Source organism: Genypterus blacodes, unplaced genomic scaffold (assembly GCF_046128005.1).
Source record: "Genypterus blacodes isolate CSIRO-AG114 ecotype Tasmania unplaced genomic scaffold, CSIRO-AGI_Gbla_v1 ptg000107l_1, whole genome shotgun sequence".
Taxonomy (NCBI): domain Eukaryota; kingdom Metazoa; phylum Chordata; class Actinopteri; order Ophidiiformes; family Ophidiidae; genus Genypterus; species Genypterus blacodes.
The window spans coordinates 1,569,007-1,595,723 of NW_027466911.1; the positions used below are offsets into that span (position 1 = coordinate 1,569,007).

The 26,717-nt window shown below is 44.4% G+C and overlaps 2 protein-coding genes across 2 annotated transcripts in view; one reads left to right on the forward strand and one right to left on the reverse strand.

Annotated features, from left to right (window-relative positions):
• LOC143008736 (dynein axonemal heavy chain 11) overlaps positions 1–1,444 on the reverse strand; it is a 33,707-nt gene extending 32,263 nt beyond the window's left edge. Inside the window, exons 1-4 of the mRNA XM_076160606.1 lie at positions 1,232–1,444; positions 661–804; positions 347–540; positions 70–259 (exon numbers count right to left, since the gene is read on the reverse strand). Coding sequence (XP_076016721.1) covers positions 70–259; positions 347–540; positions 661–804; positions 1,232–1,444 — 741 coding nt within the window. The remainder of the gene's footprint in view (positions 1–69; positions 260–346; positions 541–660; positions 805–1,231) is intronic.
• LOC143008753 (CXADR-like membrane protein) overlaps positions 1–26,717 on the forward strand; it is a 249,425-nt gene that overhangs the window by 198,574 nt on the left and 24,134 nt on the right. The gene's annotated exons all lie outside the window — the stretch shown is intronic.

A 26,717-nucleotide genomic window follows, 5' to 3' on the forward strand; every position in this document is an offset into this window, starting at 1 on the left:
AAGAATGTCGGTAAATAAATGAAAATAAACAAAGTTGTGTTTTTTAGGTGAAGTAAAAGGAGAACATGCCTGATGATAGATGTTCTGTATGTTGCTCTTCCTGGAGGCCCAAAAGTTCATCTCGGCAGTGGGATCTGGATGATCTCCTGCCACCAGTACGTCTGATGAATCCTCCTTTAGAACCTTCTGGATTAAGTTGGTCCATGTGATGACGTGGGACTCTAGCGTGTGGGCCACCATCCTGTTATGGCTGTCATACCTGAGGGTCACCATGTAGACAGAGTCAAGACGGTTTCTGAAATGTTTACATCAAACATCTGAGACACAAATGGTTGCGATTCCTTACATTTTGAAGGTATGTAGTGAATTTTCCATCCAAGCTCTCTGTGCTGGAACAGGAAGGAGCGTTTTCCCTAAAACCTGACCCTGAACAACTGAAGTCCTGCTGCTTATGTTCTCCACATGTCGAAGAATATCCTCAGACATCACAGCCGGCCATGTTTTATGGTTTTTCTTGTTCGACAGAAGTGGAACACATATCTTGAGAAGACAATAAGAATACCGGAGTCATTTGCACAGCCAGAATAAGGTTCTTCACAGGGACAATTTGCTCCACGGTGCATCAGGAGCTACATGCAGGCTGGAGGCTCTAATGATCACCTGCTTGACGATGTTTGACAGCTGTGTCAGCGGTGATGGACATAGGAGGCCGAAGCTCAGTAGATCCCTGTAGTTTTCAGAGTGGATGGGTACAGCTCTGCTCTTCAGAACATAAGCTTGCTTGGTCTTTGCAGCAGATATGACCTGCGGTTGAAAATAACATCACAACTTTTCAACCTCAAACATCAGCAGCAACATCTGTGAGGACAGACACAGTGACCGTCAAATAGATCTGTGCTCTTATGTGCATATGATGATTAATGATGTCATATTAGTAAGGACGGCAACTTCCACAACAACAACAACAACAACTGTCTTGTCATTCCGATGCACTTGTGTCCCCACAAACTGCTGTCCGGAAAATAGCAGAAACATTTCCTGACCCTCACAGATGGGAATTACAAAGAAAAACAACCTTTAAAAATGCAATTCTCAATCAAATACATTGTATTTCTAAATAATTGGCAAAGAAATTCAACAGTTTTGTCCCCCCCCCCCCCCCCCCCCCCGACTTATCACTGTGTACAGGCAGTGGTGCACGCCTCGCCGGTTGAGAACCACCCGGGCCTACCTGAAGAGAAGCCTCCAGAAAGCCACTTTTGGACGGAGAGAGGAAGACAACCGTGTGCTTGTCAAAGAAGTCCCTCAGAGTGTTGAGTGTCTCCTGGTCCTTGGTCCCCCATGTTTGCTGCCGCAGCCGCAACAGCTCACAGACTTCTTCCCGGACAAACTTCACTCTGACGTCCTCCAGCAGACCAGCAGCCGGAGCTTCGTCGTCGGACATGTTACGACTACGACTATGACTCCGACATCTTTAGCAGCGCAACACGAGCACGAAACGAGATTTAAGGTCGGAAATAGTCCAGACTTTAGTGACTCTTTGGTGTTTTTTTTACAGGTTGCTATGGCGGCTGGCTGCCCTGAAATCACGCAGGTGTCGTGAAACTATGGGAGGGGGCGGTACCGCGTGCCGTCACTAGGCAACGGACAACATTGTCAATCACGGCAAAGTCTCTTTTTTGGCGCGAACAGATAGGAAGACATGTTATAGTTTGTAATAAAGTGAGATAAGATACAGTGAATTCACACACACACACAACACACACACGTTAATATTATAAGAACATACACTAATCCAAACTCTCCTGATTTAAAGGACCATAACCATGTTTTGTTTTTTTCAAGCATGAGCTCAAATACAAACTTTGTCTTAAACTGTAATTTTTTACATTAATGGAGGCTGTTTGTTTCCATGGAAATCTTTAAACTTGTGTAATCTGTCACCAGTCTTCATTATGTTTGTGAAAGTTTTAGTATCATTCTGCGTCTGATCTTATATCTGCATGGACATGAATGTGATATATTATATTAGTTTAATATATATTGAAAACCGATCAAATTAATTTAAATGATTCCGTTTGTAAGATGACTTATGTGCTTCTAGACGTGGATTAGCCAGTTGTTCACATTATCAACTAGTAAAGTGTGTGTGTTTGACTGTTGTCTTAGCAGCAGTGCCAAGCAACAGATTTAACAAGGCCTTAAACTGCTCTTCATTTTCAAGAGTGAGCAACCTGAATGTGTCAAATAAAGTGGAAGAGCATCTAAGGAATGTATTCACTGGTCAATCCTTAAGTAGTGTAATGCTGACAGCTACGTTGGCAGTGCAGCGCTGATCACCTGGTTGTAGATTGTGTGTCATCATGCACTTCTTGGCTTTATTTCCCTCTTCACACCACTGAAACGGGCTCCCAGGGAAAGCAAAAGCAGAGGAGACTGAGACAAACTCCTCAGGTTTGCAGGTGGCACGACCATTTTGGACCTCATCACTAACAATGACAAGACCCCCTACTGGGAAGAGATTGCCTGCCTGTTGCTATGGCGCTAATAACAAGTTAGAGGCAATGCATTCAAGCGGCGTCGGCGACGAAGATGGCTCCCGATGTCACCCACACACTCATTTCGCTCTGGAAATTCAGCGCATGTGTTTACGCGACAGACAACAGGAGTCGAGAGATGAGAACATTAGCAGAGGAAGAAGACGAGAGGGGCGAGAGTGAGGGAGACAGACTGCAACAATCGGGGCCCTCTTGAGCAACCAGATATTAGACCTCGACTCGGGGGAAACAATTCTGCCACTACACGCGTGACCTCCACCATTTTCCTGCCAAGGCTGGTTACACAGCTGAGCCCGGGCCTCCTAACGTCTCCATCCACTGCCTCCTCAGACGATGTGCTGCGATCTGACTGTCAATATCTGAGCTCATTCATCAACTTGTCAAGATAAAACCGCTACGCTAAGTCGTGCATAATCTGTTTCCTCGCCTAAATCAGTTAAATATTAGATAACATTAAATAATAAAGCTGCAGTTTGGACAGTCTCTGTCTGTGTGTGTGTGTGTGTGTTTGTGTCACAGTCAGCATTCTTATTGTACATCTTGCACTTTGTCTTCTAGGCCTTCAGAAATTGTGTAAATTTATATTGTTGAAGTAGTTTATCAATGCCTGGCAGCCAGATCAGAATGTTGTTGATGATTCCTATTGATCGCCATTATGAGCCCAGAGCGGCAAGCAAGCGTGAGCAAGCAAATCTCTAGTGTCTAGATATGAAATAGCAGATTCTTCTTTTCAGTACGCATGCCGTGTAAATCAGAGCATTACATTATATTGTATACTGAAACCCTGAAGGTGTGTAATCAGAAATAATGATAATAGACGTGGTGAGACGAGGTAAGAGGACAAACAGACGACGAGCATTTTAACCAGTAGGTCTCTTGGTGAAACGTATCATTTAATCAAACACCACAGGAAGGCACAAGTCTCACTATTATGTTACTGTTGCGCCTCATAATTACAGAAGACAAGGATACAAAGAGCCATCATAACATGTTGTCTCCTCTAAAACATCTTATTCTTGTGTTACTTCTTGTGTTAGTTCCCATAGCAGCATGTTGTGAGGTTCAAAGAAAACTTTTTTCTCTCGTTGCGTCGCGTATTCAGTCCGTCAATTTGCCGTTTCACCTGGGTTTGGAAATTACCGGTGCCATACCAATAATCATAGGTGTATAATTGATGTTGCGTCGGTTCATAGCTGCAGCCCATCACCCATATACATATATATATATATATATATATATATATAAGGCCTGGATGTAATTAAATAGCTCAATATAGCTTGGATAAATACATAAAGCAACTTCAGCTTACCAATAATCACCTGCTGTGTGTGTGTGTGTGTGTGTGTGTGTGTGTGTGTGTGTGTGTGTGTGTGTGTGTGTGTGTGTGTGTGTCCTGACCCCTGCATGTGAGGGGGTCCACACCGCTGGGGCGCCCTCTACAGGCCTCAGCAGGGAGTCCAGCTGTAAGTCAGGAGCAACAGGATCACAGATGAGCTGATCCTCCTTTATATTTGCCTATACACGAATTTACATGATTTTATTGTATTTATTTATATATTTATTTTATTTTATAATCTGCATTTTTATTGGGTTGACTGTGATAAATAAAGAACCCGAGCTCGCGCAGAGACGTAAATAAATAGATGTAACAGATTGAAAACGGAACTTGAATTTGTGTCATCTGAAGTCGGTCCGGCTTTGCACTACCCGCGGTGTCCTGTAGGGGGCACTGGCTTTTCTCTTTTGGCAGCTCGTCATGCGCTTCTGACCCCGCGTGGGCTGCTCACTGCACGGACACAGTCACCCTATAGATCTATGACATATATATCATAGCCAGATAGATAGATAGATAGATCTCTCACTTTCGATTGTATACTTATATATATTTATTAATATCACAACAGGCCTGATGAATGGCAAATGAAAACCTGGTTGAAAATAAAGTAGAAATCAGCCTGTAAGCCATATTTACCACCCCAGGGTGTGATGAAGGGCGCACGCTGGGTGCATTGTTTGGTCACCGCCATAACAAATAATTGATCGCATTGACTAAATAATAATATCTTGTCAGTCATCCAGTCATTAGCGGTTGCTCCACCTGTCCTGGCAAATACAGCCATGACAAAGTAGTTTCATGTTTGTGGCAAACCATAACCTTTGCTTTATGACTTAACGCCCCTGTAATGAAATGTTTCAACAAAAAAAAAACAAACAAAAAAAAGCAGGACTCCCGATAAGCACTCAATCTGACAGATCACACCAAATCCTGCCAGATACATGGTGCTAAACCTCATGCTGTGTTATGTAAGCCCCAGAATGAACAAATTTGTTGGGCCCCACACCCTGGGGCATCTGTTGATGGATATGTTGTCCTGGGGGACCGGGAAGCCACAGGACAACAGCCGGCCGCTTATCTTGAAAGGCTTGTTTTAAGTGTTCCTCTGCCGCCATACAAAGGCTTTAAGGGCACCCATTACCTTACAATTGTTGTAAAGTCCCCATTGTTTAGTTAGTTCACACATATATTAGAACATATGCCATACATTAGGATTAGGCCTAAACCCTGCTTTTTGAAATGGCCTATATGGATTAATCAATTTAGGATTCTAAACCTAAATAGCCGTGTAAACCAGACACGTGGTTCCTAAGTTTGATCATTTCTTATACCGGTTGTTTGTGTTTGCGTGTGTGCTTGTCTGTGTGTTTGCGTGTGTGTGTGTATGCGTGTGTGTGGAGGAAGCCGGTCCAGGCCGTTAGGTAGCACTGAGGACTCCCCTGAGGACGGCCCGGCCACTTGTGTCTGAGGGGCTGGTTTATCCCACTTAATCAGCGTCCTGAGAGACTGGCACTGCCCCCACGGCCATAATGCCTGAGGTCACTGTGGGCTCCTGAAAATGAAGTGAAGCCCCGTCAGACAAAGCTGCTGTCACTCAGCCTTAACCTGGGCTGCTCCTTTTATTCCTCATATAGTGTATTTGTGTAATTATTCACTCCATAAATGCAAATTAATCTCAACAATGTTTTGACTATGGCAGCACAATGATACATTGAAAGCATTCAGCGTATCTAATATTTGCATTGCGGTGCGCTGAACGTCCCCCTGTGCAATGTTCTTCACACGGTGATGTCATTACAGCCATTGTTATTTCATCAGCAAATACAGTCAAAATGATTTTACACGCGTGTTAAATAAAACATTGTAATTCTGTTTCCCACAGCAGGTGAAATAAGAATAACAAGGTCCTCATCACCGTGACACCATGATGAAGTACAGCACATTTATTTAAAATACAAGCAAGACTAATGAAGACACAGCAGAGCTCTTCCTGTAATTTCCACTGGCGCTTCCGCTAGGTTTAGACCATAATTTATACTTGTTTGGATGGCGCACACACACCCACACACACACACCCACCCACACACACACACACACACACACACACACACGCACACGCACACGCACACATAGACACAGGCAGTGGTTTGGGGTTTGTAGTAATGTCCCAGGGGCTTGTGTCAGTCCGGCACCATTATAAATGACAGAGCTCAGTGAGCCTCCTCGGCTGTTTCTCCACACTCTTCCTCGGGGCCTTGTGTAGCATTTGCAGAGCGCGTGCCCTTTTGATTTCCTAATCCCATCACGAGCTATGGAATGCCGGCCCGACATGAGATATTCCACTCACAAGCGGTGATTTATGTCCCCGTGCACGGCTCAGGGGGGCTCGGCGCTCAGAGGATCACAGGTGTTATGGTTACAAACTTTTAATATGCACATCTCGTGGTCTGTGACAGAAGCCAGCACAAGGATTTCTGCACTTCAGACGGGGGGGGGGGGGGGGGGGGGGGGATGGGTCAATAATGTTTAAGATGCATATGAGGTTTTACAGTCTGGAAGCTCCTCCACACACACACACACACACATCCCTGCATGTATTTACACATCCTGAATCAGTACTTCAATAGGAGGAAATAGCTGAATTTAAATCTTAATATGTCCTCGTAAAAATACCAGCTTGTGTAATTCAATGTGCAATATAAGCCAAGGAGATATAACACGGAACACACTGGCACTAGTTTCATTATGGCTGTTAATTGTTGCCGGTGTAGTTAATGGCCACTTTAGAGTGAAGAGGTCGACCTTTGCTCGCGTCGCCGTTAAAAGTCTCCGCACACAATCAAGAGTGCAAACTAAACGGCTTTCATCTGGAGTGTTTGTCCTCCTCGTGTAGGCACCACAAGTATCAGGCCCCTACTTGATCATTTAATTAAAGCTTTGGGAACATCCCTTCATCAAGCCTAAACAACGGATTTAAATCGAGGGTTTTTTTGTTTTTTTTCATATGAGAAAGAGTAAAAGCAGTTAGTGCTTTCTGCTCCGGGGGCTTGAGATTGAGGCCAGCTCGGCTATATTTCATTCATTTCTGGCATGTGTTGTGAAAATAATCTCGACAGGCTGCAGCTATTTGACTGTAACTATAATCTGGCATTTTTCTAAATAAGATCGTAACGCTGACAAGAGAAACAGATGTATCGCAGCTCATCATTAAATGTGATGACACTAAATTATACTGCATTTTCCCATCAGAATTTTTCCATTGGAAGATTTATTTGTCTTCTTCCTGTCATTGAGCCAGATTTTGTCATGACATGTCAAACAGACAACTTCATGTGCTCCAACAACCTCCATCTATGATTTAATAATAGTGCTTGGCGCTCATCACCCCCCCCTAGTTCCGTTTTTCATATTTTGCTGGAGGGGTTGTGGTGAACTGCTCCAATTTACCTGACTCCAACCGTCTCCTAATGGCTGCATTAGACCCCATCCCCCGTTCAGCAGCTTGTTATAGGGTTCAGAAAGGCCTCTCAGTCACCGAGCCAAGTGTGTGTTGGAAGTGGAGTGACCTTTTCAACTCCTTCCTGTGGATCCCTGAAGCTGTTCTGGGCTCTGAGCTTTCATTCCCCCAAGTTTGTCTTCAGTTCGTTATAACATATATGAAATAATACCCAGCAATACTTTATACATGATTCTATTGTTTTTATAACCAGTGCAGTGAAATTCTACATTTAATGACACGGTTACAATTTTAAAATTTTAAAGAGCAAATTAAACATGGATCATACACATGTCAACCCATGTTCCTGCCATCTAATGTTAAATGATCAATTTCCAGAGAAGAAATCAGACATAAAACCTGAAATAAAAGTAGAATCACTGTAACTTCTTGTAAATGTGACTAAATTCGAAAACACACGCGTGAGCCAACATGGCTATAATTGCTCCCCACCCTCAGTTGATTCACTGCAAACGTGCACTTTATTGGTCCTATTATATCTTTAGAAAGCTTTTGGTAACATTAGATTAATAACAGCTTTTATATGTTTGATGTCTCCTTTAACTCTTGCCGGTTCTGAAGCACCATCACAATTCCACTTCTGAAGTCACGCTAAAAATGAACCTCCACAAGGTTACGAAGCAAATTCATCTAGTTCTCACTGTGCCACCCCCCTCCCCCCTTCGCACCCCTCCTCCTCCTCCTCCTCATCCTCTTTCTTTCCCATGTCCATTAGACCTTGCAGACTAATCGAGCAGCACCAATTGCTCCCGTGGTGAGATCATTAAGTAAATTATTTTAAGATCAAATGGTCAGCAGCCACAATGAAGTACCTGTGTAATGGTAAAAGCCTCAGAAGATGCCACCCACCCCTCTCTCAAATTAAAGCCTGTGAGTGCTGCACCCCTCAGGTGGATGCCCCCACCATTAGGCCTTTCAAAATCCATTCTCAGACAGCAGTTGTAGACCTCTGGAACAGTGGAACGGTCCATCTACAGAGGCAGGAGACCTGGACCCCTGGTAAAGCAGCAACATGGAGATTCTGATCTTACCAGCGTTCTTGTGTTATAAAAAAAACCTTTGATCTATTTTTACTTTGGAATTTGACGGGCACAACAAACAGCATTTAGGAAGTAACTTACATGAATTGATTCACACAGATGTCAGTTTTCTTGCTTTTACATTCACTTTTAAAAATGACCACAAACAACCACTAAAGCATTAAATTAATTAGAGAAAATAAAGGAAACAAACCTGAAATTTACTCTTGAAAATGTTATTTATTCAAAAAAAATGGCATCAATATATAACATTATTAGAGAAAAAAACAATTCAAACTTAATTGCTGTAAGTTAAAAACAACAACACTTTTTTTTTACTCCAACACATTTGTCAGCAATGCAACGTGTTTTTTCCCTAAATTAGTGAGTCTAAATCTTAAACATGTGACACCGAATCATCTCAGCTTATGTCATTAGTGTTACAGATGGATCAGGAAGGAAGCGTTTGCATCTTTTGTGCCTTAAAGTGACGCTGAGCTTTAGTCCAGAAAATAAGACTTTAGAAAGTAAAGCTTCAGGTTGTGTGTGTGCTGGTGTGTGTGTGTGTGCGTGTGTGTGTAATACACTGACTCGGTTCAAAAGCCATTAGACAGCAATTACTCACAAAGTGCTGCCTCTGGATGGACAGGTTGACAGCTTCCCTTTTAGTGGGTCATAGTTGGACTTAACACAATTTAGAGCATGTAGAGTATATTTATGACAGGCTAAAGTTCTTTATGTGAGATACAGATTCATACAGTGTTGGCCTCTGTGGATGACTTTGTTTGTCTCCTCAAAAGTACATTACATAAGACGGTAAGCCGCACAAACAAACAACACAAAAGTGCGCTGTGTTGCTGCGTTGTGTAGGTTGATGTGGGTGTGGGCGGCGCAGGGTGTTGGACGTACAGTAGCCTGTGGTGTGGAGACAGGAACCAATGCAGCAAAGTGACTGTGAGAGTGATTTATCCTCCTTTGGCATGAAGCGTCACTGTCATCAATCACATGGTTTTAATTAGTGATGGCTCCCCTTTGTGGCTGAGAAATGTGCATGTAATTCAATTTGGGACCCACTGCTGCTTCAGGAAACCCGTGCAAAGCTCCGTCAAGCCGGTGTGAGTTCATAAGCAGGTGGAGCAGTTCATACTGACACGGATCACTCGGCATTTGTCAGTATTATTATCATTTATGTGGATTTATGTACGAAATGAAACTGGGCAACAATTGGCTGACGATTGACAGTTTTGTATTTAACAATGTGATTTTGCGTGTTAAAAAACAGAGGACTAAATGTGAATTTACACACGAGCTAACAAAAACAACAAATTAAGATGTGTAGATTTGTTTTGAAGTGAATCTGAGGGACCCCGTCATCAAAATGACATCGTGACTTTTACACCGCCGACCCTTTATTTTGTCTGTCCTGAATGAATCGGCCACTCTGCCTGTTCTCCATCAGGTTCTCAGAGGACACGTTTCATTCTGAAGTGTCAATCAACCAGGCACCGATATCAATTATGCAGAAATGAATTGAGCGAGGTTAGGCCCTTTATGAAAAACATTATTCATTAGCTGCACAATGACAGCGCTGTCACTATTACTTTGTTTGCCCTTGAAGTACTTCATTGAGATGAAAATATACTGATGCAAGACAAAACAGCTCCCTTTAGCTCTCGACATACAAAGGCCTCTTAGCCATTTAAATGTTGGCTCTTCTGATTTCCTCTTCAATGGGAAATCTCACTGATAGCAGCAGAAGAAGCCTGAGCCTTAAATAAAAACAATGACAGCTTTGAGAGTTAAGGTGCTCATTGAAATGCTAAAGTATCAATAGCAGTTATTTAGTTCCTCTAAAGACACTTGAAAGTCTCTTATCTGACACATGTTAATGCAAACCACTGTAGTGATGTTTATTTCACAGCAGTCACTCACTTTATAGCCAAAGAGAGATGAGAAAATATATGAGCCGCCTTTGTGGATCAACAAACCAAAGCTGTTCTTTCATCTGAAATCTCATCTGTCATTGTGAGTTTGACCTCTGACCTCATCACAGACAAAATATAAAATATTCAGGGTCTTATTCCTCAAAAAGATTGTTTGATTTTTTTTCACAATGCTTCTCAGTAAATTGCTTTGTTTGGATTCGGTAGATTTTTTTTCAACTCTCCATGACATCATCAGTGCTGCAACAATGTTAGAAAATCATTCTTTCCACATGACGACCTCATATATTCTGTTAGCAAAGTACATTTGGCACAATCTACCAATGTCAGTAGCATACTGGCCTAAAGAGAAAAAAACACATGTAACAATAATAATCATAATCATAATAATAGTGATTGAACTTAATTGCTTTTATTGACATTAGAAACCATTTTGTTTTTAATATTGGTTCATAGCTTTTTGATTTCTGCTCACAAACAGACAAAAGGTAAAACATAATATAAGAGAACAATTAAATTAAATGTAAAACTCAAATATTAACAAGCTTCAGAACTCATAGATCATGTTTTTACATTTTTTTTGACCCAGTTTAATAACCTGAAGTGCTAAATGTTTCATCTTTTATCAGTCTCAGTATCTCTACTCTCAGTCTGTGATGTGATATGATGTGATGCATGACTTCATTTAGTTACACAGCATTTCTTTGGCTCTGCACACTTGCTAATGCATTAAGTGAGAATGAATCCCCTGCCTGCACTTGTTACCTTTAGCACTAAACTAAACTGATGATCAAGTGATGCCAGTCGCTGTTGCTGCTGCCATCAGGATCGATCATCTCTCTTACAAAATCTTCCCCCCGGTCAATTTGTTTGATGTCTCTGTTTTATTTAACTTTTAGAGGCCCTGATTATATTCTGCCATTTATTTCTCAGGATCCCCGTCTAACGCGCGCCACCAAATCAGCGTCCCAATTCCACATGAGCACGCTCCTCGCAATCAAGCTGTCATTCGGTCAGTGGAAATTTGGCTGTGCCATTAGCTGATGCGCTGAGAGGAGAAATTCCAGACCTCTGTGTGGTTGTTTTGAAGGAAATGTTGGTTTCAGCCTCTGCTGATTGAGTCTAATCAGCCGCACCAAGCCGGCATCACTCGGACCTCCAGCTCGTGTACACTGGTGGCTGATTAGGTGGGATGTTGGGCAAATTGAAAAACACATAAATATGTAGGGTGCTTCTCTGCTCTGCTTACACCAGAGAGGTTTGATAAAGGCCTTGATGCAAATGCATTTCAAAGCTACATGTGCAGACGTCTACAGGGTGCAGACGGCAGAGAGAGAGCCTGTGTGAGTGTGGCTTCAAATGCAATATTGCTGTATTACACTTTGTCATGAACTGTGGCTATTTTAAAGTAAATACAGTTGACATTTACCTAAAAAAGATAAAGGTCTGGGTCCCGGCCGCAGCGACTGTTGCCGTTGTGGAAAAGAGTTACAGCCGAACACGTTACGAGTATTGGCTTGTGTCTCTGTGCGCTGAACAGGTCTGACAGAAAACATGACTGACGCCAGCTTCAGCCTGGGCTGTCTGGGTCCACAACAGGTTAAAACACACAGCGCCACAGCTCGGGGCTATTCCCAGGCTGATACACTCATACCTCAGATCACTGCCGGGAATTGTAAAACAGTCAGATTTGTATTTTTGAAGACGCTTAAACATCTTTAATGTGAACGCACTGTGGGTCATCCACATGCTGACGCGGGAAAGATGACCAGGGGCTATGACAGACAGGTACTTCCTATATCCTGTGGTTGATGGGCTGAGCGAGGGGCCTCACCTGGGCTGTAATCTGGGAGGAATGATCACAAAGGAGCAGAGTGGAGTGAATTCCGCCTGTCCGACTTCAAACGCGGCAGGACAGTAAATCAGGCAGGTAGACGACACTAGGCGGCTCACTCATCCGCGATGTTCACTGCCTGGGTCCCTCAGGGCACAGGAAGCAGGTATGCCAACAATGTGACCTGACAACGGCGAGGAGCCATTTCAACCACACAAGCATTCTGCACTGCACAGCCCGGGATGGGAGCTGAACCACAAAGGGCCGGCGTGGATCGTTACTTTCTGCAATGTATCATCCTATAAAGGCAATAAGAGGATAATATTCATGGCCAGAAAAAAATGCAGATTTGCCCACATTTAAACTCAGATAGTGAAGTTGTCAGCGGTGGAAACATTATGTAGATGAGATTCAGCCAAAACTGCTTTTAGTAAACAAGGTCTGGATCACAGCTTTGACTTTACATACTGTATCTGTTACCAGGAAGCCGACATCACACACACCACACCGGAGCCGTCGTTGATTTATGTTGACGCATTAATACATCTACATAATCAATCATGTCAACAAAGGGGCGATAGTATTAGTTTAGAATAACACAAACATAAATAATGAAAAATGATGTAGAATAAATGTAATAAAGATCTTAGACTCCCTGCTTCACTTCATCTCAGCTCAAATCTGCCCACAATGGAAAAATGCAAAAATAAAAAAAATAATTCAACACAAAAAGTTTGATTTTCTTTTTTTTCTCTACGTAGAAAAGAAGCAACAAATGTTTTTTTTGTTTTTTTGTGCAGAATAAATGCAGCAAATACATTTGGCAAAGCTCAAGCAGATGAATTTTACACCGACCAACACAACGGTAGAAATGTTACACTCGTAAATAAGATTTTCTACAGCATTTCATATGTAAAGTGTATTTTTAAATTCCAGGAGGAGCTGCATGGTGAGTGTATCAGTCGGACGCGTTAGTAGTGAGAAACCCCCATATGAGGAAGCAGCAGCATGTCAGAGCAAAATGAATCAGAAAGGAACACCAAGGTCAGTGTGATATTTCAAGGCTTCTACTTTACATGGCCGCATAGCAAATGAAGGCCTTCAATCAAATCAGATTGGGTGGATGGACTATTGGTGCACCAACACTCGGCACTGAGAGTAATGACAAAGGAATAAATCTATCAAATGACGGGGAAAAAAACTGAGCAAATTTCACGGTCACAACAAAAGTATGTGTGTGTGGGGACGCAAACCGTGAAGCTTTTTGAATTCATCTTAATGAAGCAAAAAAGAGTAGCTTCTTTGTTTGCGTGTGACACGTCCACTTTGCAGTACAAAACATGGATATGAAGCTAAAGAATCCTGCATAGGAGTCAAACTACAGGCGTTATTTCTCTTTATTTTTAAGTGTTGCCTCAGACTCGGTGCTTCCTTTGAGTGTGTGTTCAGTGTTTTAGCCTCTATCTGTTTCGCTTCTTTCTTCATGTAACCTACTTGGAATTAACACTGAAGGAATTTTACAAATCACATGTATAAAGACCCCCGATGCTTCATTTCTTTATCATAGCTGCCAAAATAGAATAAATCCAGGATATTAATAATATAGAGGTTGATCTATCTGCAGAGAGCCATTTATCTAAAGTTTGTGCGATTTAAATATGAGCCAGGAAACCAATGCACCAGTGCTTTAACAATCAATATATTATCTTATGTGCAAAGTCTGAATGTTCAGAGGGGTTGTGGGGTTTTTTTTTAGTGTGTGGAACAAATTAAAAGCCCGAGCCAGTCAGTAAAAGACCAATTCATAAAGGTGAAAAAGTGAGGCTGCGGCTGTGACGGGGAGGACCAGTGAAAAATCTCTGCTGACCCTCTCATCCCTCTGCTCATCTATCTCTCACTACTGTCCGCTGATAGATTTCCCCTCGCTGATTTATGGGAGAAAAAAAATGTCACAGTGGAATGGGCTTTTGATAAAATTGTTCAAGAGATTCTGGGCAATAAATCCTGATCTTTACATCCAGGTTGCTGGCTACTTTCACATTCTCCCGCCATCAATAAGAGCCACCGAACATGACAGCTAATCAATAACTTTACAATATTCCGGCCGGTTTGGGAAAACAGTAACGTTTATATTTAAGAGGAAAGAGCCGCTCGTCCCTGTTTAATCCCTGCAGTTAAAAGGAGCTGTGAGTGAAACCTGAGTCACACCGCGTTCACACCATCTACTCTCTTCTGCCATATATTAAAAATTAACTACCAACTATCAATATGTCCACTTCCCCTTTATCATTGTTAATCAAGTAAAAATGGTAATTTTAGCAATGAAATACTTCTTTATCTTGCTGGAATATATCTTTCCTCAACCAAATAAGCCAAATGAGTGATAATAGTCCAGTTACAGTATCCAGCATGGAGACCCACATCTCTCATGATGGAGTGTTTCTGACAGGAAGTGTGCAGTCAGCCGCGTGGCGCCAGGAAGGATGAGTGATTCAGCAAACCTGCCTGGCGTTGTCTCTGCGCTCGCTCAAACTTTACGATATAGCTGAGAGGAAAACAATGAGCCTGTTGCTCAGTACAGGTGTTTCTCAGAGGGGATGACTTGTAAAAACAGGTAGATCTCCACCGAGACAAGAACTGACTCACATAAAAGGCTCCTGCTGCTGCTGCAATAACTCACAAGCGGGTCCTGGCCATCTGCCCGGAGAGGCTGAAATCATGGCACAAATCTGCACGGCGGCAGTGTCCTCACAAGAGTGCAAAATAAATAAAATAAAGTCCCCGTGTGACTGTCAGTGTTTGTGGTAACGTAATCCATTGTTGACCAGGAGATAAACATCAGCACAGTAACCTCAGACTGACAGAGACAAATAGAGAGGCACTTAAAAAGGAAATGCTTTACGGGACCTTTGCTATTTCAATAAAGAACAAGAAACACTGGGACATGAACTTAAGTCAGTCTGAAGACGCGGCTGTCAGCGGAGATGAGAAAGGAGGAAGCTGGAGGCAAACAGAGAGCGGCCGAGCTCTGTGGCTGACTTTGTCTTTCAGATTAAAGCCCGAGCAACACGCGGCGACAAAGACATTTCTGACAGGATGAGGAAATGAAATGTTTACAGTAAGGGTGCTGATAAGTGAGGCACACACACACACACACACACACAAAAACACACACACACACACACATTGGAGAGCACTTGTTCCGACTGTCACTTTTTTTTCCGCTGCGGATGAGGAGTGGTCATCCTCAAAACAGGTGTCATTACAGGGCTGTGAAAAATGGCTCGTTGTGCTCGCTGCCATTTAATTCAGCCCATCTGTGTGTCAACCGCCGCGCTACAATTTCAATTCAATGCGGCACTCCGACCAAGCAAATTGTTTTGTCTTTACATTGAAATTGAAAGACTTTCCCCACAGCGTGCCGACGGAATTACATTTGCTTTGCTATAGAAATATCTCATGTAAACGCAGACGACTCAGCCGCAGACACATAAGATGTTCTATCGCTTCTATCATACGGCCGCTTTGTGGACGGCAAACCTGAAAGGCTGAGCGCGTTTGAATTATTTACATCAGTTGTCACGGGGCGGCTGTGATTTCAGAGGACGTGCTCCCAGAGGCCCATTATCCTGCTCCTGTTTGCAGGGGCAGACGAGACATTTCCTCTGTGATGGGCAGCTTTTCTGATTCCCTGCAGGGGAGAAAAACACCATGTTAATTTAATATGTCCTCCGGCCCGACATGATACACCGGCGCAGGAAAAAGATGCTTGTTCTCATCTTTGTAATCACAGCGGCGCGAGCAGAGGGCACACGTCCCCCCGGTGCCTCATTCCAGCGCTAATCTTTCATTTCATAGCCCATCTCTCCATATCAAACAACACAAATGGCTCAATTTGCATGACGGGATTTGTAACATGGCGAATCAGGTGTCAGACTCGATTAAACATTACACCGGCGCGCTATCATAATCAGCCGTCTAATGAGTGTGGCCGCTGGCGTGAGAGGCTTGGATGGATCAGGGAGAAGAGGCTTCTCCACGCTGCCCAGCGGGGGGTGAGTAGCTGAGGGATTAAATCTGAGGTGCAGGCCCTCTGGATGTGACAGAGCGGGGGCTCCTCTGGGTGGCAAAGGCTCCGGCGCTGTGATGCCTACAAGACAAGGCCACACAGGCCACACACACACACACATAGGAAGAGAGTCTGCTGGCTGGAACACACACCATCAGAGCGTCGCTTACTCCTGTGCAGCCGCAGCCCTGAATGCTAATGCGCAGAGCTGTCACAGAGCCGTCACAGAGCCGTTATAGAGCGGCCACAGAGCAGCAGAGTGACCCAGCCTGAAATCACAGCAAACCAGCCAACTGGGTCGCAGCAACACACTGCCAGTCAGTCCATTTTACATTTACATAGAGATTGTCTGGTTTTTACCTCATTAAAAAAAACAACTTTAAATATGAAAAGAGAGTATTTTTTAATCCTGTGTTAAATGTTTTTTTTCCTTTATTTATAAACGATGAATCAGCTCACAGTTATGTGTTCAGTGCTACAGTTATAGTTTCTGCTTGATGTAAATATCCCACGATGACTCCGTGTCACACAGTCTCAGCTGAGCCGCACCCCCCTCCCCCCCTCCCGTCACTGTCATCTTTTAACCCCCCCTTCCCTCCTTGTGTACAGTTTGCCCCTCCCATTGTCCAGCCCTTATTGTTACAGGCTGAATATACACTGATGCTAATTCTAATGTTGGCCGTGTTGATGTGCAGCTTTTGCTGGCGGGTCCACTGAGACTTCCCTATTGCCACCATCCTACCACCCTCAGCATCAAGGTCCCCTCCCCCTTACCCCTTCCCCCACCCTCTGCCCTGCTCCCCATTTGTGGTGACCCTGGCGCTGTTCTGAGGGTTCCTCGCACCCCAGAAGCTGTCAGTGGCCTCCTTCCTTCCCATGAGCCGAACACACAATAGAGAAAGGGCTCCGGCTGAGAGGTTCAGTAGCCATTAACCCCTACCAGCTGTTCCTGCCGAGGGTATTCTGTGCCACAATACGTGCCCCCGAGGGGGCCCTCACGTCCACTAATCTAGCCATTGTTGGCCAGGAATGCTGACAGAAGAAAAGAAATTTTTCTTGTGTCCATGCAAGCGTGTGTATCCATGTGTGAGAGCCGAGAAACGTAGGGCTAATTTCTATAGTTGCCTGTGAAGGAGGGAGACCATGAAGAATACCCTATTTAGCTGCTTGACAAAATTCTTTTGCCTGAAAATGGAAAAACAATGGCAATTGTTTTCAAGTGGACTCCTTCACACTGTTCAAGTTTCTGAATTTTACTAGAATCATTTCTAATGATGCCTGTTGTGGAGAAAAGTTATTATAACTTTGACTTAGAATGATTGTGCTGTTCATGATTCATTTTTAATGTGCGGCCAGAAAAACACGATGGGTTCCAACAGCATCTACAAATGGATTAAATTTGGAGAAAATTATTCCATTTTGGTAGTTTGCTCTCAGAATATATTAACAATTAGTCCATTTCAATTAACATGGAAATTAAAACGGCATTTTCCAGTCAATTTAACCACGATGCAGCCATTAGGGGCTTCTGGTGAGCAGCGCAGGTTTATTACTGCCTCCAGCCTCCAAATCAAACCAAAATACAGATTCCTACTACATACCAGAAAAACAATATAGACTTGATGTGCCAGTCACAGGCACTTATGCTGGTTAAATCCTAATCGTTGCACATTAAATATCCACCCAAAACACGAATACGCCACAGCGCAGTAATGACACAGTAATCTGCCTTTAAACGTTGTGAAATAAGAAACATTTGGCGGTGGATTTGATGCAGAACACTGAAGCTTAAGCACAGCGTTTGTCATTTTGTTTTTCTCTTCCCACTGGGATCGGTCAATAGCTGTGATATCGGCAGTGTTGACGGCAACAGGAAGCAGCCTAAAGGATGCAACATTAGCATGGAGGAAGTAAACACATGAGCACCTAAAGAAAGGGGGAGGGCACCTCCAATGTAAACTGTTAGGTGAGTTTTAAAGGTGCTTTTTTTCTGTGTGAGCTCCGTCTCGCAGCCTGTGCTGTGTTGTGACAGGCGGGGGATCTGCGTCAGTCAATTATATGTCCCAACAGACTTTTGTGCTAATGAGCTGGTCCAGCCATCGGCAGACTTCCCCTGTCGTCCAGAAAAGATCACTTTCATTGCTTGCAGAACTAATTCAGGGCACAAAAGTGGGAGCTTCACCATTGCAGCCTCTTTTACTGCTCCTTTTGTGGAAGCTTTAGAAGTGCGCTGAAGAGAGGGCCTAGCGCTCAGGCCTCTTCATCTCCAGTCCATTGCCTGTCATTAACATACATATCCATATGAAAAGTGGGGTAAGGCCGGAACAGCTGTCCAGTAAAGAGGCAGTGATTCCCTCTCCCAAATGCTGACAGAAGCCTTTAGCCTTCCTTGGGCAATAATAAACCAAACCATTTAAACAGTCTTTCAGGGAGCCAGAAAGAGATTGGGCCATAATGCTACATTCACAGGCATCGCTGGCCCTCATTGGCTTGCTACAGTCTCCACAAGCTCCACAAAAAGTTCAGAGAATGGCCAGTAAAAGAATAAAAATAAAACAACGGGATTATCCGAGGATGACCGCAATATATTTTCCCCCCGGTTGAAAGGAAAGAGGAAAGTAAATCTCCAGGCTGAGCTTTGGTTAGAACGCCTCGCATTTGAATTAGAAATAGAGATTCCAGAATTTCATAGATAGATATTTAGATATTAGACATAGATATTTAATTTAGATTTGGATTTAACAGTTACATTTTTTTTTAAAGATTGTGGAATTTTAATGGAAATAAAATAGGGTTTAATATGAGAGAGGCCTGCTGAGAGCTTGTGTATGGGGATGGAACTGAGCAGTCGTCTTGTTTAAACTGGGGTGGTGGGCATGAAGGCAGAGGTTAAGTGACTTGCCCCGGGTCACATGGGAAGTCGTTTACTTAGGCTGGATTTTCACAACTAAACCCTCACGCAGCCACTTACACCAAAGGGTTTCTAGAACATTCTGTTAAAAGGAGGCTCAGCGCTGCTCTTACGCAACCACTCAGTGTTTGACTTTGTTACACACCAAGGAAGTGTTACTCTGTGTTACTCTGTGTTACACATTTGACCAAAACTCCTCCACAATTGTGATTTGTCTATCTGAACACAAAGCTGTAGGTTCGGTACTTGTGTGTGTAGCTGATTTGAAGCTGATGGACATTGTTGCTGTTGAGTTGTGATTATGCAGCAAAGTGCAGGTTGAGATGTGAAGTTTTATTACATTCTGTTTAAAAGGAAACATTTGAAAGGTAATTAAATCTTCCTCGTGTTCAAAAGCAAATCCATAAATGTGAAAAATACGAATGAATCAGGATTTTTAAAACTATGAAGAACTTGTGACAAAGTTATTAATTAAAATAGCTTCTAGGCCAAAACAACATTTTTCTTTGTATCTCTGATCTCTCCAGTGGAATCTTCACATTTACATGCCCATTAAACGATCAAACCAGTATTATAATTATCAAATAATAGTGGTTGCTTTAGTCATGTAACGTCATCTGAAGTTGGGGGAAGCTTTTAGAATTGTGTCTCCGTCCTCTGAGCACTTTTCCATGCTTGAGATGCCTCGTTCACTGGAGCAGGAGGTGAAGGGAGAAGCCAGAACCCCAATCTAATGAATAAGAAAAGCCTTTGGTTAAAAGGGGACTGGTTTGTCTCCTCATGGGTTGCTTTTTATTCAGCTTTAGAAAGACGAGGAGTCCTGATTGATAAATCCCCTCCCTTGCCCCCCTTAGCGCCTGTGACCCCGGAGTCATCAAGTACAATGCTCAGCACCATAAGTTTCTAAATCTCCGATTGAAAAATAGAAGCAGCGAATTTGTGTCCATTGAGGAGCTTTGACGTGCTTTAACAGGGATGATTATTCTGCGGCTGCATGCCCAGCGGGCTACCAGCAGCTCACTGCACAGAGGATTTATCCTCCATCTGATCCTCCCCTGCGTCAACAGCATCCAAACTCCACTGTAATGGTGTAATGGCACTTGTTGCGAGCCCTTAAATCCAGCGGAAGTGTTTTTTCATAGATGACCAGCCAACACCTCAGGCCCTTACCTATCAAACCCCCTCCCCTCCCCTCCCCACTACTGGAGCCTTTGTTTATCTCAGTTTGGCTGTTTGTTGTCTCTATAGTTCCACAATTCATTAAAAAGGGAAAAGGGGGTGGGGAGCAGAGAGAAGGCGAGAGTGTGGAGCAGCAGAGCCGGGCAGCAGCGAGGGAGGGAGCAGGGGGTAAAGGGCTGAAGGGGTAGAGGGGTAGAGGGGTAGAGGGGTAAAGGGGAGGGATTAGGATGACTTCTTGAACACATTTTCTCCCTTTTGCCGCAATTAAACAAAGTAGGCCTGTGATTAGTGCAGCACAGGGAGCAGAGAAAAAGACACCCTTGAATCCCAATGGAGGGACCTGACTGAGCATTATTGCCTGACAATGCCTGAGTTTATTGCTGAAACCTGCTTACCCTCCTGCATGGCAAACCATGGGAACTCCAGTCAGGTGGAAACTTCTTCTCCTTTTCTTTTCCCGCTCACTTGTTTTTCTCCCCCCGCCGACACCGCGGAAGCCCTCCAGGAGCTCACAGTTTGGTCGGAGCGGCGCAACTCCCCCCTCGGTAACTGAGATATTTGGGCTAAGCTCTGCCTGGGTTTTTGTGCATGAGCTCACACTTGTCTGCTGTTGTTCGAACACAGTTAATGATGAGCTTCCTCTGTTTTTTCCACACCCCTTCCCTCTCTCCTGTCCTCCTCCTCTCTCTCTCTGCTCCTTTTCTCCTTTCTTATTTGAAGCTAAGCGGCTGTTTAAGTGGAGTGCCTCCTCCCTCTGGCTCTTGGGAATGCTCTCAAGGGGCCCTTGCCTGGCACTGTGTGCATGACACATAATGAAAACAATTTTACGCTGCAGAGGGAAGTATGAGGCAATTACGGATGTGACAGCCACCTGCAGACTCACCCCCCTACAGTCTCCAACTGCACTCTCCCAACCACTGCACCATCGCCACAACCACCGCACGATGTCACTGCACTGGTAACCCCCCCCCCCCCCCCCCCCCCCCTCCCCCGTCCCCCCCGCCCTCCCTTCCTCCCCCCTTCCTCCTCCTCTTCTCCGTGCAACAAACACACACTCCACCAGCCCACGGCTTCATGAATATGTGATGGCTTGATGATGTTGTGAATAGCTGGGGCAGGTGAGGAGGGGGTGAGAAAGAGCGGGGCTGTAATAAGTTGCCCAGCTGGAGGTGGTGTTGTGGCCCTGTCGCCCTGTGGCAGTCCATAGAGGCGTCTCTCCAGGAGCGCTGACCCTGGGACCGGCCTCCTAAGAGGAGCCAAGGGATGACGTGACAGGGGTGTGCAAAGCGCTCCCCCAAATCTCTTGTTGGCCAATTTTACACATGAAGCTCGGTGCAAAAGCCCAAGTGGCAGGCCTAACAGAGCCCTGATTTAATTTGATAACCTGCTTAGTGAATGCGAATTAAATGAGTATTTCACATACAAATTATCTCTTTTCATTACGGCGGCTGGAAGAATCACTCGCCGTTTGCAAAACACAGATGTCCTACAGAACCTCCAGGGTGTATCTGATTTGTTTTATATATTAGGATGAAGCTGCTGTGGTTAGTCTGAGCCTCTCCTGTGTCACATGACAAAAGACACCACACACACACACTCAATCTGTCTCTAAGGTTATATTTTTTTAAAATGCCCAAGATCTGTAAGGTGACAAAGTTGAGCCCCTTCATATGATGTGTGAGCATTTAAGTCAGGTCCCTATCCTGCAGCGCTCCATCGACCCCCCCTCCCCCCTCAGACGCGCGCCCCCCCCCCCCCCCCCCCCGGCTCTACCATGAGCCCTGTTGACCTGAGGAATATTCAAACAGGCCACAGGGTGTATTTTATGCCTGCCGGTTCCCAAGAGCTGCGTCCTGATAGCCTGATGTGTCCTTAATGGCCCCACTGAACGGCACAGACAGCGGCATGATGAGTGGATGCACCGCAGCGACTGACACGTTACAGACCAGCTGATAAAAGCCACTGGGCACGCACACGCACACGCACACGCACGCACGCACGCACACACACACACACACACACACACACACACACACACACACACACACACACACACACACACACACACACACACACACACACACACACACACACACACACACACACACACACACACAGCCTCAGACAATGATGTCCTACATGACACAAAGCACAAGGGTATAAACAAAGACACAAGCCTGGGATGTGAGCATGCGGCGAATCATAGGCGCTGATCAAATGAAACATAGGTGGGCAGAGGGTGAAAAATGGCCCCCTGAAAGTTGGATATTATGCAATGGTTTCTGTAACCATCAATCCAATAAGGCCGTGAGGACTATATTCTCTCAGCGCTGGGTAGGAAGTGTAATATAATAGATGAGAAGATCAAGGTGAAACAGGAATGAATAAGTGAAAACAGCATATCTAAGCGTGAAAAATATCACCGGAGACACGGCAGACAGTAAACTGAGGAGGTAAGAGATGAGAAGCAGTAAATTAATCTTCCTGCAATATCGCGTCCCGGAGAAAAGTGCACCAGTCTTTATTTCTTATAACAACTCGAGACAAATGATCGCAGCCGCCGCATTAGTTCCGATAAGGGACATGCAAGAAAGACAATGGCTTTCAATTCCTGATTTAATCAACCCGCCGCCGCCGTGATGCATCCGTGCAAATAATAAAACAGATTCATCAGGAATCAAGGGCACGTGTGGGATTCCTGATGAAACGTACGCGGCCTCATAAAGGCCCCCGGTGCTGCCCGCGAGCTGCCTGAGCCGCAGCCACGCCGGGCGCCTGGGAGACTGAAGCCGCCAACGCTACGTTTACCAAAACACGGGAAACAAGCGCGCTGAATTAAAGAGAACCCAAGGCTCCAGCGTGCGGCGCCCGGGGCCCATCTGGGGAGTCTTCATTTATTTTCTCTTCCCAACTCATCCTTTACAAAAATGACAGTGTCCTCTTATCGATTTTACACTCGGAGATCAATCAGCTTTATCCTGACTCAGAGAAAATTTACAGCCCCCCCAACCCCCTCCCTCTCTCTCGCTCTCTCTCTCTCTCCCTCTCTCCCCCCAACCTCTACGTTCCCAGCAGATCTGGTAAAATGGTAGGACGGGCGGGTTACATACCACCCCCCACTAACACACACACACAGACAGACACACACACACACACACTACACCCATCCTCTGTCTGCGTAAAAGCCTTGAGCGCAGTTAAAATAAGCTAATCTACAGCAGAGGAGGAGACCTCTTCCCCTTTGCTGAGGCTGATCTGAGTCGTCCGTCCCCTCCCTCCGCTTGCCCCCTGCACTCCCTCACCTCCAGGCACAGACGCCGGCACAAAAGAGCTGTGGAAGACAGCGGTTCAACCACGAGGGGAAGAGGAGGAACCACGCTGGAAGTTTTCTCTTTTCGAAAGTGAAACAGGTGTAGAATCAAACAATAGTCCAACGTATAAAAGAAGAAGAACTGAATACAAGAGTTAAGATTAGAAAATTCTTCGAAATAATTGTTTACATTGATCGCACATCTCATTTGGGAAATTCTTCATCTGTATCCAACCAAGTAGAAGAGAATAAACAGCCAAAATAATAATAATAATAATAATAATAATAATAATAATAATAACAATAATAATAATAATGAGACTCGCCTGCTTGTTCATTCGTCTAATAAAGAGTATTGACAGACTATCACGAGATAAATATGTCTTTTTTCATTCATATAGGTTTTATAGCTATAGAATTGCTTAAGAAATTGACAAAATTATTGATTGATTATGGAATCATAAATAAATGGTACTAGATGCTACGAGTTCATCAAACTTGTTCGAACACAACCAGAAGTGAAGACTTAACCTCTCTGTCGCGGGTTCTACCCCCCTCTCTCTCCCTCCTTCTCTCCCCTCTGATCCTGCAGGGATGGCATGGATGGGTTTGATCTCTGGCTTGGCAGAGGCGTGGGGATGCCAGCTGTACTGGGCCGGCCAGGCTGTCATACTTCCCCTCAGATGGAACTAACTGTGCCGGCTACCTGGCACGGGGCAGCGCACAGACAGGAGCCAAGGCCATTACCTTGCACTCCGGCCTGGTGGGTTAATGCAGGGTTAATTCTATTGGCCTGTCTGGCAGAGGGAACGCGAGCAGACTGACAGCAGCTCGCTACATTCTATACAGGAATACTAATTCTGTCTGGGGAGAGCGGCTTTCTCTTTTTTTTTTTCTTCATCATCATCAATTTGAAAGAGTAATAAATGAAAATTTCGCTGCTGACAAGCGAATTGATGAAAAATGCGTTTGGAGAGAATGAGTGCAAAATTAATCTCACAGCATTTGGGGAGAGTTATCGAAGTCCTGAGTGTGACTGTGACTGTGACTTCACGGGTCTGGACAGTGTTTCGGAAAAAATGGTGGTTCTCAAACTGCGGTGCGGGCCCCGTCAGTGGTACTTGAAGCTTCCTCCTCCCCAGACAAATGGACGAATAAAAATGATGCTATAAATAAAGTATAATAATAAATATGACAGAAAATCGTGTTTGTTATATTCACAAGAAGGTGAAATCTGCACTCAAATCCAATGTTTGCTGTTGCGCTTTATGAAAATGAACTCCGCAAAATAATTTCTACGACGGCTAAAACTGCGGCATGCGTCCCCAAATAAAGGGCCACATCTGAAGCTAATAAAGCTCAAGCAGTAGGCAAACACTGGTGATTGATAGTGTGACAAAATATTTCTAAATGTAACAAGTCTCTCCCATAGAAGAGACGATTATGGGCTTATTACTGTCACACACAGACAGTCCATCTCTCTGGCAGCGCTTTGCAGCTCCACAACATCATATCAAACAAATGACACTTTATTCTCTGTCAGCGCTGACAAAAAACACACACACACACACACACACACACACACACACACACACACACACACACACACACACACACACACGCGTGCACACACACACACACACACAAAAAAAACCTTGAAACCACAAAGTTCATTTACAAAGGACTAGCTGTTGCAATCACAGCTCTAATGTAGTAGTGAGGAGAAAAAGGGGTAATTGGTTTGGTAAAGATCGTTTTCCATCGCACCATAAAGCACTACACAATAGAAAAGGTCGCCAATTAAGCAATCATGAATACCAAGTACCATAGCTGATGAAAATAGGCCAGTGGTTTAAATAGATTTGCAAGCAATTTACCTTTTCACAATGTTGGCAATCTGATGCAATTTGCTTGCAATTTTGTCTGCTTTCAGTAGCACTCTGAGCTGACACTACACGGTGCAAATGGCAAAGAGGAGCACATAGAAAATGTAAAACTATCTTGGCCACATCAAGGTATCAGAATGGCGCTTCATCAGGAAAATTACAACAATTAGCATAAGTGCTCCAAAATCAACACTTTAAATGTCAGCGCCAAAGGTTGGGGCCACGGCTGAGCAAAGGGTGCGCAATGTCCTCCAGGATGGACAGACGCCGGAGACGCAGAGCAATCACCCATCATCTCTGTGCCGTGATGGCCCCCACAATTGCCGTGACATTCTCCCTCTCAGGCTTGTCATTCTCGGTCACACTGTGTTTTTCCTCGGCCTTGATTTGCTCGCAGCGGGATGGAGACAACTTTGCATTTACACCTCCTGTTTTGATTTATATATATATACACACACACACGGCATCTCTCTCTAACTTATTCCTCCTCGTTTTCTACCCACTGCAGCGTGTGAGTGTTATGTAAGCCAGGGGGTCAGGTGTACGTTTATAAACAGCTCATTTATATATGTGGCTGCAATCATATTAAAGACTGAAGCATGAAACATTCTCTGGTCAGTTTAGGTTAAAAATAACAAGTTTAAAAATAAAAACCTTAACCTGACTGTTTGATTTAGTCCCTATCTATCATTTAACAGCTGCATATACGGTAAACTGCAGCCACAGACAGGCGTCATACGAATCATTCTGCATTAGTCACTCATCAAAGTTGTCTCATCAGTGTCGGGAAGTGCAGAGGGAGTTGAGTTCCTGTCTGCAAAGAGCAACAGCTGAAGTTTCTGACACCTGAAGCGCAGCAGCGACTGACTACACTGTACATGTTGTACCTGTCATCTTCTGAACCCTGATTACCTCTTTGCCTTGAAGCTGGCGATGCCTGGGCTACTCTCAGTTGTGGTTAAAGTGTATACAATCAAACACACATACACAGACACACACACACTCTGCAGTATCTTTGTGTCTCATCTGCCGCCTGAAGCACCGGGTGAGCAGCTCGGCCCCCGGCAGCTCCTCCCCTCATCTCAACAGGCCCGTTGAACTTGTCAGAAAGAGCCAAAGGGGACAGATGTGTACGCTGACGGAGTGTAACGCCGC